Below are 13,957 nucleotides of genomic sequence, written 5' to 3' on the forward strand. Positions count from 1 at the left end.
TATGAAAGGAATATTAATTGTATAATCTGTCTATAGAAAAGCCTACATAAATGAATACCTCAAATTAATTTAATGCTTGTATACTTCTTGAGATGGTCACTTGGTGCCAGTTCAGAGATACACAATGTTCAGAGTGTAAACTTAAACGAAAAGCATTTGAAAAAAAAAAAAATAATAGTTAGCTTTTACTTTATGGAACAATATAGATGATATATTTTTAATTATTTCCTTGTACTAGCATTCACTTATCTTGTAAGTTGCTTATCAAGTTAGATATTCCAAGGTATCATATTAATGATGTTTCATATCTAACAGAATAACAAAGTCCAGGCAAAACTACTGATAATGGCATTTAAGTAGCAACATATATATAGCAAAAGCAAACCCAGAGCTGTAGGGGTTAGAAAATGGCTCTCTGGAATCTTTATGCTGTGATTCTAGCATTTGAAATTCTAGGGTCAGCTAAATGTTCTATGGTTAAACTTAATAATGGGGGATACGAAGATATTGTCATTGCAATTAATCCTGGAGTTCCAGAAGATCCCAAAATTATTGAAAACATTCAGGTAAGGATGAATTGTTCTTGTTTTACCAATGCATTAATATAACAGACTAATACTGAAATACTACAATGACTACTGTATAAGGAAAGCAAAAACACTCAATATTAGTATCTTTTGATTACAAAATTATCTTTTTTCCCTCTTTTAACCCCTTAAGAACCAAACTTCTGGAATAAAAGGGAATCATGACATGTCAGACACGTCATGTGTCCTTAAGGGGTTAAAATATGGTGCAGTGGAATGAGAATACATCTATAAATTTATATCTATGACAGATCACTTATAAACATAGATGATTTACTAGAAGGTAAAGATTTTTGTTTTTAATTATAAATTTTTTTTCATACAGACTTCACTATTGAGGTATTTTAATGTGTTTCCTATTAAAAGGAAACAGAAAAACAAACTACTTCATGCAATTCAGGCTAAAATAGTTATGTTATGATTCTTCCTGAGTTAGAGATATAATTTCCATTTGGATATGAATTTTTGGATTGCAAATTTGATCATTTAGTGTATAAATCTGTTTGCAAGTGCAAATTATAAGTGACAAAAACAAGACATGAAATAATAACTAAATTATTTGCATTTAGTAGTAATTTACTTATCAAGTAGTGGTTACTAGAGTTCGTAATTTACAACTATATTAGCATGTTGGCTGAGCTAACTTTCAAAATATGCTGTGATTTATTTATAGTTAATCCTGTCTCTGATGGGGCTGATGTGTACTATGGTCGTTGCTACTGCCCAGGAGTGATGGGAGTCTGAGCACAGGACTTTTTTTTTTGTATTTGTAATCCTGTCTCTATAGGCTGCCTTAAAGCTATAATCTAACTATTCTTAAACCAGATTTTGCACTTTACTTGAATGTACCTCCCGAACATTCTTTTGTGAATATAATTGCCTCCCACAAATTCCATAGCACCCTCCCTAAAATTCCAGTATCTAGTACCTATCACTGCACTTCTCAATAAACCAACACATTATTTTGACAAAAAATCGGTTAGTCTGGTATACAATTATTTTTTAGTTGATTGTGGCAAACAGTACAAGATAAAATCTTATGATTTTGTCCTTTGCAATATACTGAGTAAAACATTTCATAAAAAATATGCAGATGTTAGTGACATTTATTGAGAATGTATTATTACTGCCAGGGTTATTTACTAATTTGAGAATTGTCAGGAATTAAAACTGAATCCAAAGTGAATTTCTAATTTAATCCTAACATCGTCAAATTGAAAGCATTCTCCAAGCCATCGGTGCTTTCAGTTTGGTTATTTAGCCCTAAATTTGAAATTCACTTTTATTTCACTCTGCGGTTTCGACACATCTCACTTTAGTGAATAAGCCTCCATGTGTCATCCCAATACTGATATATTGTTGTCCTGTGTTTGTCTTCTGAAAATAAATTACAGAACATGCTGAAGGAAGCTACAACCTACTTATTTCAAGCTACAAAGAAAAGGCTCTTCATTCGGAATGTGAAAATTTTAATTCCTTTGACATGGTCTTCCGATCCTAACTACATAAAACCTAAAACAGAGACATACGATAAGGTATTATTTTCTAGAATATGTATTACTTCAGTAGCATGATGTGAAATATACTAATGTAGTAAGTTAAATATTTATACATGCTATGTAGGTCTGTCATTTTCTTTCATTCTTTCATTCTTCATGATATACTTCTATTATCTGTTCTCATATGCAGACAAGAGCACAATTATGGAATATATGGGAAGAGGAAAAAACATGGACACCATTAACACTGAAGCAAATCAGCTTCACAAGCAGAATTGTCAACTCCACAAAATCACTGTAACTGTCACAATGGTGTATAATAACTGAATTATAAATGATTTAGTTATTATACTATTATATTATAAATAATAAGCAGAACGAAACCAGAGGTTAAACAGATTAAATCACCCTTCTCTTTTAGCGTTAAGTGTATGAATTTGCCTTTCATAAATGAAATTGAAGGACAATGGAGGCAGTAATTTATCATGACTTCTCCCACATTATTTAATTTATTTATTTAAGATAAAAATAAAAATGCCTAAAACTCATAATACATTGTGGTTAGTCTCATTATCACATAAAATTATTCTATCTTATTATAATAAGTTATCTGCATTTTTTTTTTTACTTAATTTAGTAAATGGGCATTTTAAACTAAATTTACAAATAGTCTTCAACACAAGATCCAAAGGAAAAAGGTTACGTATATCATAATACATTTAGCCTAAAGGTGGTGGTGTGGTGCCACTATTCTCTGCCAGAAAAGATCTACAGAAAAGAGAGTAATCTTTAAATATTCCACAGGGTGGTGCCCAATTCCTTATAAGCCCCAATATCACTCTCTCAGTCTCTCTGACTCACTAGTCTCCTGTACTGACTCAACACTAAATCTAACCAGAAAGCCCTAAGTCTGAAAATACCACCAAAGTCGTATGTAACCCTGCAATGCAAACATTTGAGTTTTGTAGAAATGATAATGTTTACATTGCTGTTTACACCTATCCCAGACAGCCACTGGAGGCACTTCTGCTGCATTGACTGAGTAAAGCTTGGCCAAGTAAGGCTGTCGCTTGTAGAAAAGCATTGCATTCAATGGTTTCCTATAAGAAGCATTTCGATGAGCGTGCGGCGGAACATTGGATTGGCCATCAGCTCAAGTGTTGGATGACTTTGCGGAAGGCAGAGCAGCTGGCAGCTCCGAGTAAATCTTTGCAGTAAAGGAAAGTAAAAATTGGAAATGGGGACGATCTGAAACAAAGATGCAAATAGGCACTATAGCGTAAGGAATACATGTTACTTAACCCCTTAAGGACACATGACATGTGTGACATGTCATGATTCCCTTTTATTCCAGAAGTTTGGTCATTAAGGGGTTAAATGTGAATATATCAGTGAATTGTATGTCTCCATGTAATGCTCTGATGCAAAAATGTTACAAGAATGTTCTACAGAGAGCTGTCGCACCTTTTTCATGCGGTATAAGGCTGGGCCTTGCACATGCCATGCCATGCTCAAACCTTTTTTTTCCCCCTTTGTGAACATGAGAAGCAATTGGCTGTTGGAATCATAATTTCCCCTCCCTTGTTTTTGATTTGTTGTTTTTGTTTTCTTTAATCTGTTTTAGTCTATGTTCCTTGACCTGAAAAAAAAAGTTATATTAAAGTGACAAACATATTTACATTTATTATACCTTATTATTCTTTTTGTATTTACATTTTTACATTTACATTTTTTATTATAAAATGATATAAAATTCAAATGTTATTTGAAACTGATATACATAAATAAATCTTTAGTTAGAGAGCTGCTTTGAAGGTGTAGTTCAAAGTGACCATCCAGCATTATTATGTATTTCTTTAATCCGGCTAAATGAAGCACCACTAATATATACCTTATCTATAGGTTTATAATACAAATGCTAACAATGTAATCAGAATTTATAGCCTATGCCAATAAAGATAAGACAATGATAATGCAGTAGTAGATATGCTCTGTAGTGGAAAGCAAACCCAGCAAATTTTAAAATGAAAACTCTTTTCATTGCATACTTAAATAAACGAGGACAATGCTTCTAGAAACTACACAGCCTGTTATTTCTCAAATTTTCTTTTTTTCCAGCTTTTTTCGCTCTCAATATCCTTTCCTTATTTGATGTTTTCCTCTGTATGAATCAATTTAAGTGTACTTTTTTTTTACTTTGTATATCAGCAGCCTTAGCAAAAAAAAAAAAAACTAAAGATACCACCCACTTCCTGAACACATGCTAAAGAGTGAAAGAAAAATTATAATAATAAAATGTTATGGTTTAGTGGACTGGGTTGAAAGGTAGGTAGTTATGCACAAAATAAAGTATTATCTAAAGTTGGCAAATTTTAATAGGTGATACGAACTTAAAAATAGGTTGGGATCATGAAATACTAGACATATCTTTCCCTTGAAAATAGCCCTCTAGTAAATTGCCTAACCTGTATCTTTGAATACACTATACTGTCTTTTCCCCGCCCATCCATTCAGGTAAGTAATAAAAGGGACACTATGGTCACCGTACCAACTACAGCTTAATGTACTTATTCTAATGAGTAGGGCTTTCACTGCAGGCCTTTTAATGAAAACCATGCCTTTTCAGAGAAAAATGCAATGTTTACATTACAGCCTAGAAACACCTCTAGCTGCCACTCCTCAGACAGCCACTAAATGTGTTTCCTGGGACAGCATTGATGCATGGAGACGCTAAACTTTCCTCATTGAGATGCATTGATTCTATGAGGAGATGCTAATTGGCCAGGGCAGTATTTGGTTTCATTCCCACCCCGCCTCCTTGACTGAGATCATCAGAATTGACAATCTCAGCCAATTCAATGCTTTGCTATGGGAAAGCATTTGATTTGCTGAGATCATCAATGCCCCTTTAATGTTTTTTAATATGTGTGTTTGTTGATGTTAAGCATGTTTTAGTTAGCATGTCCTTCATTATTTAAAAACAATATTTCCTAACCTAACAAGTCAGTTCTAAAGTGTGTTATAACACAAAATTAATGTGTATGGTTTAGCATATGCAAACTTTTATTAATATTTCTCAAAAAGAGAGACAATTTTGAGATTTACTTTTTAAAGCTAACTTAAGGTTTATCCTTATATCCTTCATTAGGCAGATGCGATCATTACCATACCGCACCTAAAATATGGAGATGATCCATACACCTTGCAATATGGTGGCTGTGGAGAGGCTGGCAAATATATTCATTTTACACCAAACTTTATGGTGGATGACAAGTTATTATCAGCTTATGGCTCCAGAGGTAAATATATTTTATAAACATAGTGAACATATAGAAAAATAGAGACAATAATGCTGGTTTAGATCAGTGGTTTCCACCAGAGGTTCAAGTTTTTTTCTGAATTCTAAGCTATTGGTGCTCTCTGAGGACTGGGTAGGGGATCAATAATCTAGATATCACACAATAGAAAATATAGAACTAATCTGAATCTGACAGGTATTTGGGGGTTGTCTTGACAGTATAAGAATATATACTGTATTGACTGTTTTTGACTCGCTGTTGTTACAGTATTGACTTACAACACAGTTTCTTCACAATTTGATTGTTCTTTCTGATTCTGAGAGTGGTCAGTTGATGTTCTCAGCCAATGAATTTTCGACAGACACAGCTTTCACTATTTGATGCACCCAGATCTTAGGTCCCATAAATACCTACTGCAGATATGTGTACAGTTTTCACTTTTCATTGAAAAGAGAATGTGAATATGCATGGTCAATTCATAAAACTGCCTCAATTATTAAATAAAGATCAAACAAAGTTAAAAGTTTATAAAAAAGTTAAAACAATTATTTGATCAATACGTTTTTAATTTTTTGCATACATATTTAGAAACACATATTTAAAGCTGATCTGTCAATTTCGCATATTTCACCTTGACCCCCTTGCAGCCACTGCCATGTTCATGAAACAGGTCCTCTTCTGCTTGACAAGCTCCTTCTTTTGTAAACTTTTGTCAACCTCAGACTTGTCCATAAGATAAAGTAGTTCCTAGTCTATGGATTCTATTGGAATTTTTAGTGAGCTTTCAACACAGTCCTAATCAGTATTTAATAAAGATTATATCTTTATGAAATAGTAAAAGGTGACAGATCCACTTTAACGGTAGAACTTCCCATATAACAGTAGCATAAATGTAACATATGATTACTGTACTCTTGTCTTAATAGGTAGAGTTTTTGTCCATGAATGGGCGCATTTTCGATGGGGAGTTTTTGATGAATATGACCAGGAAAATCCATTTTATATAACTGGCCTTAATGTAGAAGCAACAAGGTAGTGACTTTTCTATTTACATTATTTTTAACATACTAGTTATTGTTTTATAAAAAGTACAGCTATAATGAGAAAAAAACTTTACAAATGATTTGAAATTTGTCTTGATTAAAAATTGTAGTCATATAGTCTAGTTAGAACTTGAGTTTCATTGTTATACCAGGTTGCAAGTGCATCTCTGTCTTGTAATATAGTAAACTAAATAAGTACTTGCAAAGTAAGTCAACTAAAGAACAGTCTTCTTTTAGAAGGTCTATACTTATGACTAGCAATGACTGGTATAGATACACAACATGAAAATAATAATAAAGCTGTGTTCTGGTACACCATGGCTGGTGTATGATATTAAGTTATCCATAGGTTATTATGCAATAAAGTGTAACTAAAGATGCATATATTTATAAATATTAAAAACCCACCAGATAACCTATGCAAATCTATTTACCAGGTGTTCACTCGATATCACTGGGTCAAACAGAAATCAAGACACTGGTGGAAATTGTAACTTTGATGTTACCACAGGACTTTATGAGGAAGGTTGTGTGTTTTTGCCAAATCAAAAGCAATTTGCCATGGAATCTATAATGTACATGCAATCACTATCCTCTGTAAGTATTACCACATTTATGTATCTTTTATCTTATTGTACCTTTTTAACAGTTACTGCCCAATTACAGTCAGGGCCGGTCTTAGGGGTGTGCGAGCTGTGCGGCCGCACATGGCGCAATGGAGCAAGGGGCGCCCTGTGGCCAACACAGCTCACACATGGACGGCTGAGATAAAAAAATAAAATTAAAAAAATTGGGGGCGGGGCTTACTATGTGGTGGGGGTGGAGCTTACCTGCAGCGGGGGCGGAGCTAAATGTTCCAGATAACTGCTGCAGGGGAAGCAGGAAGGAGTCCCTGCTTCCCCACCAAATAGTCTCCAAGAGCTGCACTGCCTGTCTGCCTCCACAATGAACAGAGGTAACTGTGTGATTGTCAGTGTAAGTGTGACTGTCTCTGTGTGTGTATATGACTGTCTGCCTGTGTTTGTGTGTGTGTGTGTGTGTGACTGTCTACCTGTGTGTACGTGTCTGTGTGTGTGTGTGACTGTCTGCCTGTGTGTGACTGTCTGCCTGTGTGTGTGTGTGTGTGTGTGTGTGTCTACGTGTGTGTGCCTGTGTCTATGTGTATGACTGTCTGCCTGTGTCTGTCTGTGTGTATGACTGTCTGCCTGTGTCTGTCTGTGTGTGTGACTGTGTGTGTATGTGTGTGTGTGTGTGACTGACTGCCTGTGTGTGTGTGACTGCCTGTGTGTGTGACTGTCTGCCTGTGTGTGTCTGTGTGTGTGTGTAACTGTGTGTGTCTGTGTGTGTGTGTGCGCGTGTGTGTGACTGACTGCCTGTATGTGTGTGGCTGCCTGCGTGTGTGTGTGTGTCTGTGTGTGACTGTCTGCCTGTGTGTGTGTGTGTGTGTCTGTGTCTATGTGTATGACTGTCTGCCTGTGTGTCTGTGTGTGTAACTGTCTGCCTGTGTGTATTACTGTCTGCCTGTGTGTGTCTGTGTGTGTATATGTGTCTGTGTGTGTGTGTGTGTGTGTGTGTGTGACTAACTGCCTGTGTGTGTGTGTGTGACTGCCTGTGTGTGTGTGACTGCCTGTGTGTGTGTGACTGTCTACCTGTGTGTGTGTGTGTGTGTGTGTGTGACTGTCTACCTGTGTGTGTGTGACTGTCTACCTGTGTGTGCGTGTGTGTGTGTGTGTGTGTGACTGCCTGTGTGTGTGACTGCCTGTGTGTGTGTGTGTGTGTGACTGTGTGTGTGTGACTGTCTGCCTGTGTGTGAGTGTCTGTGTGTGACTGTCTGCATGTGTGTGTGTCTATGTGTGACTCTCTGCCTGTGTGTGTGTGTCTGTGTGTGATTGTCTGCCTGTGTGTGTGTCTGTGTCTATGTGTATGACTGTCTGCCTGTGTGTCTGTGTGTATTACTGTCTGCCTGTGTGTGTCTGTGTGTGTATGTGTCTCTGTGTGTGTGTGTGTGTGTGTGACTGACTGCCTGTGTGTGTGTGACTGCCTGTGTGTGTGAATGTCTGTGTGTGTGTGTGTGTGTGTGTGTGTCTGTGTGTGTGTGTGACTGTCTGCCTGTGTGTGACTGTCTGTGTGTGACTGTCTGCATGTGTGTGTGTCTATGTGTGACTCTCTGCCTGTGTGTGTGTGTCTGTGTGTGATTGTCTGCCTGTGTGTGTGTGTGTGTCCGTGTCTATGTGTATGACTGTCTGCCTGTGTGTCTGTGTGTGTAACTGTCTGCCTGTGTGTGTGTGACTGACTGCCTGTGTGTGTGTGATTGCCTGTGTGTGTGTGTGTGTGTGTGACTGTCTACCTGTGTGTGTGTGTGTGTGTGTGTGTGTGTCTGTGTGTGTGTCTGTGTCTATGTGTATGACTGTCTGCATGTGTGTCTGTGTGTATTACTGTCTGCCTGTGTGTGTCTGTGTGTGTATGTGTCTGTGTGTGTGTGTGTGTGTGACTGACTGCCTGTGTGTGTGTGACTGCCTGTGTGTGTGAATGTCCGTGTGTGTGTGTGTGTGTGTGTGTGTGACTGTCTACCTGTGTGTGTGTGTGTGTGTCTGTGTGTGTGTGTGACTGTCTGCCTGTGTGTGACTGTCTGTGTGTGACTGTCTGCATGTGTGTGTGTCTATGTGTGACTCTCTGCCTGTGTGTGTGTGTCTGTGTGTGATTGTCTGCCTGTGTGTGTGTGTGTCCGTGTCTATGTGCATGACTGTCTGCCTGTGTGTCTGTGTGTGTAACTGTCTGCCTGTGTGTGTGTGACTGACTGCCTGTGTGTGTGTGATTGCCTGTGTGTGTGTGTGTGTGTGTGTGTGTGTGACTGTCTGTGTGTGTGTGTGTGTGTGTGTGTGTGTGTGTGTGACTGTCTACCTGTGTGTGTGTGTGTGTGTGTGTGTGTGTGACTGTCTGCCTGCATGTGAGTGTTTGTGTGTGACTGTCTGCATGTGTGTGTGTCTATGTGTGACTCTCTGCCTGTGTGTGTGTGTGTGTGTCTGTGTGTGATTGTCTGCCTGTGTGTGTGTCTATGTGTATGACTGTCTGCATGTGTGTGTGTAACTGTGTTTCTGTGTGTATGACTGTTTACCTGTGTGTCTGTGTGTATGACTGCCTTTGTGGGTTTGTGTGTGTTACTGTTTGTGTGTGACTGTGTGTGTGTGTGACTGCCTGTGTGTGTGACTGTCTGCCTGTGTGTGTGTGTGTGTGTGTGAGAGTGTGTGACTGCCTGCCTGTGTTGTGTGTGTGACTGTCTGCCTGTGTGTGTGTGTGTGCATGACTGTCTGCCTGTGTGTGTATGTGTGTATGCATGACTGTCTGTCTGTGTGTGTGGCTTTCTACCTGTATGTGTGTGATTGCCTGCCTCTGTGTGTGGATGTCTTCCTGTGTGTGTATGGCTGTCTGCCTCTGTGTGCGTGTGTGTGTGTGTGTGGCCGTGTGCCTGTGTGTATGTGTGTGGCTGTATGTGTGTGTGTGTGTGTGTGTGTGTGACTGTCTGCCTGTGTGTGTGTGTGACTGCATGCCTGTGTTGTGTGTGTGACTGTCTGCCTGTGTTTGTGTGTGTGTGACTGTCTGCCTGTGTGTGTATGTGTGTGTGTGCATGACTGTCTGTCTGTGTGTGTGGCGTTCTGCCTGTATGTGTGTGATTTCCTGCCTCTGTGTGTGGATGTCTTCCTGTGTGTGTATGGCTGTCTGCCTCTGTGTGCGTGTGTGTGTGGCCGTGTGCCTGTGTGTATGTGTGTGTGTGTGTGACTGTCTGCATGTAAGTATGTGTAAGACTGTATGTGTGGCTGTGTGTGTGTGGCTGTCTGCCTGTAATTGTGTGTGTGTGTGTGTGTTTATCTACCTGTAACTTTGTATGTGTGTTACTGCCTGTACCTGTGTGTTTCTGCCTGATCTGTGTATGTGACTGCCTGTGACTATGTGCATGTGGTGGATTTGACAGTGTATATTTATAACTGTGTGCATCTGACTGTGGGACTGTGTGCACATAACTCTGCAAAAATATACACCTGCATTCAAAACACAGGCCTAAATGCATGTTTTTATTTGAATTTAATAACCATCACACACAGCCAATAAACCCATTACAAATATCACACACAGCCAACACATAGCATACACATCACACACAGTCATCACACCTATCACATACACAGACAACACAAACATTACATCATACATATATGACAGAGGGGGTGCTGTGAAGATGTTTCGCACAGGGCGCCTAAAGGCCTAAGGCCGGCCCTTACATAGAAACATAGAATGTGACGGCAGATAAAAACCAGTCGGCCCATCTAGTCTGCCCACTTTTCTAAATACTTTCATTAGTCCCTGGCATTATCTTATAGTTAGGATAGCCTTATGCCTATCCCACGCATGCTTAAACTCCTTTACTGTGTTAACCTCTACCACTTCAGCTGGAAGGTTATTCCATGCATCCACTACCCTCTCAGTAAAGTAATACTTCCTGATATTATTTTTAAAACTTTGTCCTTCTAATTTTAGACTATGTCCTCTGGTTGTGGTAGTTTTTCTTCTTTTAAATATAGTCTCCTCTTTTACTGTGTTGATTCCCTTTATGTATTTAAATGTTTCTATCATATTCCCCCTGTCTCGTCTTTCCACCAAGCTATACATGTTAAGATCCTTTAACCTTTCCTGGTAAGTTTTATCCTGCAATCCATGAACCAGTTTAGTAGCCCTTCTTTGAACTCTCTCTAAGGTATCAATATCCTTCTGAAGATATGGTCTCCAGTACTGTGTACAGTACTCCAAGTGAGGTCTCACCAGTGTTCTGTACAATGGCATGAGCACTTCCCTCTTTCTACTGCTAATACCTCTCCCTATACAACCAAGCATTCTGAAATCCCTTATTACAGTATCACAGATTAGGGATGTCTTTATAACTGGTAGCTCAGTAGGTTATGGTTCCTCCTATAAATATTTGGAAGTCTTTGGAAGATATAGTTAATTCAAGGTGTATTTAGTGTATATATATATATATATATATATATATATATATATATATATATATATATATATAAATAAAAGTGTTTCGTGTTATAACTGCTAAACCATTGCCTTTATAGGTTTTATCTATCATTGTTATTTATTATTTCTTAATATATTATAGGTAACAGAATTCTGTGATGCGAGTAACCATAATATTGAAGCCCCATCACTTCAGAACCGAATATGTAATTCTCGCAGCACTTGGGATGTCATCAGCAACTCTGCTGACATAAAATCTACTGTTCCAGGGACCATCACCAACATTCCAGAACCTACATTCACTCTTCTTCAATACAAGGAGAGAGTGGTCACCTTAGTCCTTGATGTTTCAGGAAGCATGGCTCAGGTGCAGAAAAAAAGTTTTTTAAAAAAAGTTTTAAAAAAATGCAGACAGCTTTTGTAGACTAGTACATGCACTTTTTACATGTGATTACTTTTTTTTACATGAAAAAGTGTAGAGTAGGTTAGCGCTAATAATATACAAAGGAGGCAGCAACCTTACAGAGGGTCACCCTCTAACCCTCTGGGATAAGGATGTACAGGAAAAAAGGGGAGAAAAGGCTGCGCCAAGAGATACAATAAAATAAGTCCCAATAAAAATATAAATAGGATATATATAAATATATATAAAAGTCAATATAAAAAGGAGGATAAATGTCTATGTTGCGCTGGTGTTCTCTCTTCTTATGATGCTTTGGATCCTCCCGTGATATGTAAAATATAAAAGGGAAAAGGACCAATGGTGCAGATTGTGGGGTACGTGGAAAATGAAGAATAAAAGATGTAATAAACTCACATTTATATGAGCTATAACCAGCTCAGGTGGAATGGGCGTTCTGCAGTATAATCCCTGCTAGTAGGATATCAGGAAATTCTGATCCACTGGTGCTGTCCAATTCTCAGGAGAAGGGAGAAAAATATATAACAGATAGTGCTCTCTGAAGATAAGATGTGGTATATACAAAACAAAATAAATATACTCACAGTATACAGTGCAGATGACACTGCACTTGAGATATGGCGTGGGTGGTATAATCCCCACCTTAGGATATATAAAATGCCAGGAAAGGATAATATAAAATTGGAGTGATAAAAATATATATAATAAAAATATGAATGGCACAGAGATAAAGCCAAACGTAATTTATTATTAAAAGTATACAATAAAATCCATTAACGCGTTTCACCTCAAGGGTTTTATCAAAATGGAATAACATTTAAAACCTGGCAAGAATAAAATATATATAGGTGCACTGTTACTTTAAAAACGGCGCCAAACATAGCATCAATTAACATTAGCCAATCACAGTTAGGCATAATACATATGAAGGATACAGCTTATAATACTATTAAGAATAGGTATATTCTAAAAGTTTGGTGTGTGCCAGACATAATAGGCAGAAAAAAAATGGAAAACGAAGCTATATAGCTTGTATAATATTAGATTGTATTTACACTCTAGTGTGTGGGGTTGTGGGAGATGTAGTCCGCTGGCCATGTGTCAGTTCAGATCCAATGAGCATCCTGGGCGGGGCTTGCGCGCATCACATGGTCCGCATCACACAAAGACAGTGTGATGCAGGAGTCATGTGATCGCCGCTGAGGAGCTTGGGAGATGTAGTTAGAGAACCCGAAATGGGTTTTTAAATAGAAATAGCTAGCTTAGGAATATGTAATGTCGGCAAGAGGATGCATGGCAACAGATAGCCAAATTTAAAATTAATACAAGGGTAACATATAAAAATTAACTTGGTATTAACAGGCATAAATGATATATATATAGAAAAAGCTAGCTTAGGTATATATAATATCAGCAGACAAATTAGTATGCATGTAAAAATGCTGGATAGCAATAAATAGCCATATATAAAGTTAGTAAAAGAATAACATATAAGAATTAACTGGGTATTAACAGGCATAAACAGTATATATGGTGATAATCTTATTAGTATTAGATATGTGTACTATAGCAGCATAGGTGGTATTCATCACATTAGTGCAAGGTGAACTAGCAGCATAATGTTCCATTATAGGAAATAAGATAAATATAAAATGTCTTAGAGGGCAACACTTGCTTAAAACCATATGTAGAAGCATATATATATATACAGACAAGTAGAAATTGAATAATAAAATGAAAATAAAAATATCGATAAGAATATCTATTCTGCTTGGTGGTCATATTGGGGGTATCCCAGACCATAATGCCGTAGGTGACAACTATGACTAGGATAGCCCCCAAATGACCACAATAGAAGAATTAAACCACATATTTATTAAAAGATTTTTAAACCATTTTAAAATTATAAAAAGTTAAATAAATCAAAGTCTGCATTTAAACCTTTGGGGGCTAGGGTCTGTAGGTTGAATACCCATTCCATCTCGTTTCTGCCTAAGATATTTTTAAGATTTCCCCCTCTCCAGGGAATTTTACATTTTTTTATACCCATGCAATTAAGAAGTTTGGGGTCCCGATTATGTATTTCAAA

The 13,957-nt window shown here is 37.7% G+C and overlaps 1 protein-coding gene across 1 annotated transcript in view; it reads left to right on the top strand.

The window, feature by feature from the left end:
- Positions 1–385: 385 nt before the first annotated feature.
- The window catches only part of LOC134567986 (calcium-activated chloride channel regulator 1-like), a 30,605-nt gene continuing 17,033 nt past the window's right edge, over positions 386–13,957 (top strand). The window contains exons 1-6 of the mRNA XM_063426187.1: positions 386–566; positions 1,982–2,122; positions 5,235–5,385; positions 6,312–6,417; positions 6,866–7,025; positions 11,590–11,814. Coding sequence (XP_063282257.1) covers positions 408–566; positions 1,982–2,122; positions 5,235–5,385; positions 6,312–6,417; positions 6,866–7,025; positions 11,590–11,814 — 942 coding nt within the window. The 5' untranslated portion in view covers positions 386–407. The remainder of the gene's footprint in view (positions 567–1,981; positions 2,123–5,234; positions 5,386–6,311; positions 6,418–6,865; positions 7,026–11,589; positions 11,815–13,957) is intronic.

Source organism: Pelobates fuscus, chromosome 7 (assembly GCF_036172605.1).
Source record: "Pelobates fuscus isolate aPelFus1 chromosome 7, aPelFus1.pri, whole genome shotgun sequence".
In the NCBI taxonomy this organism is placed as follows: Eukaryota; Metazoa; Chordata; class Amphibia; order Anura; family Pelobatidae; genus Pelobates; species Pelobates fuscus.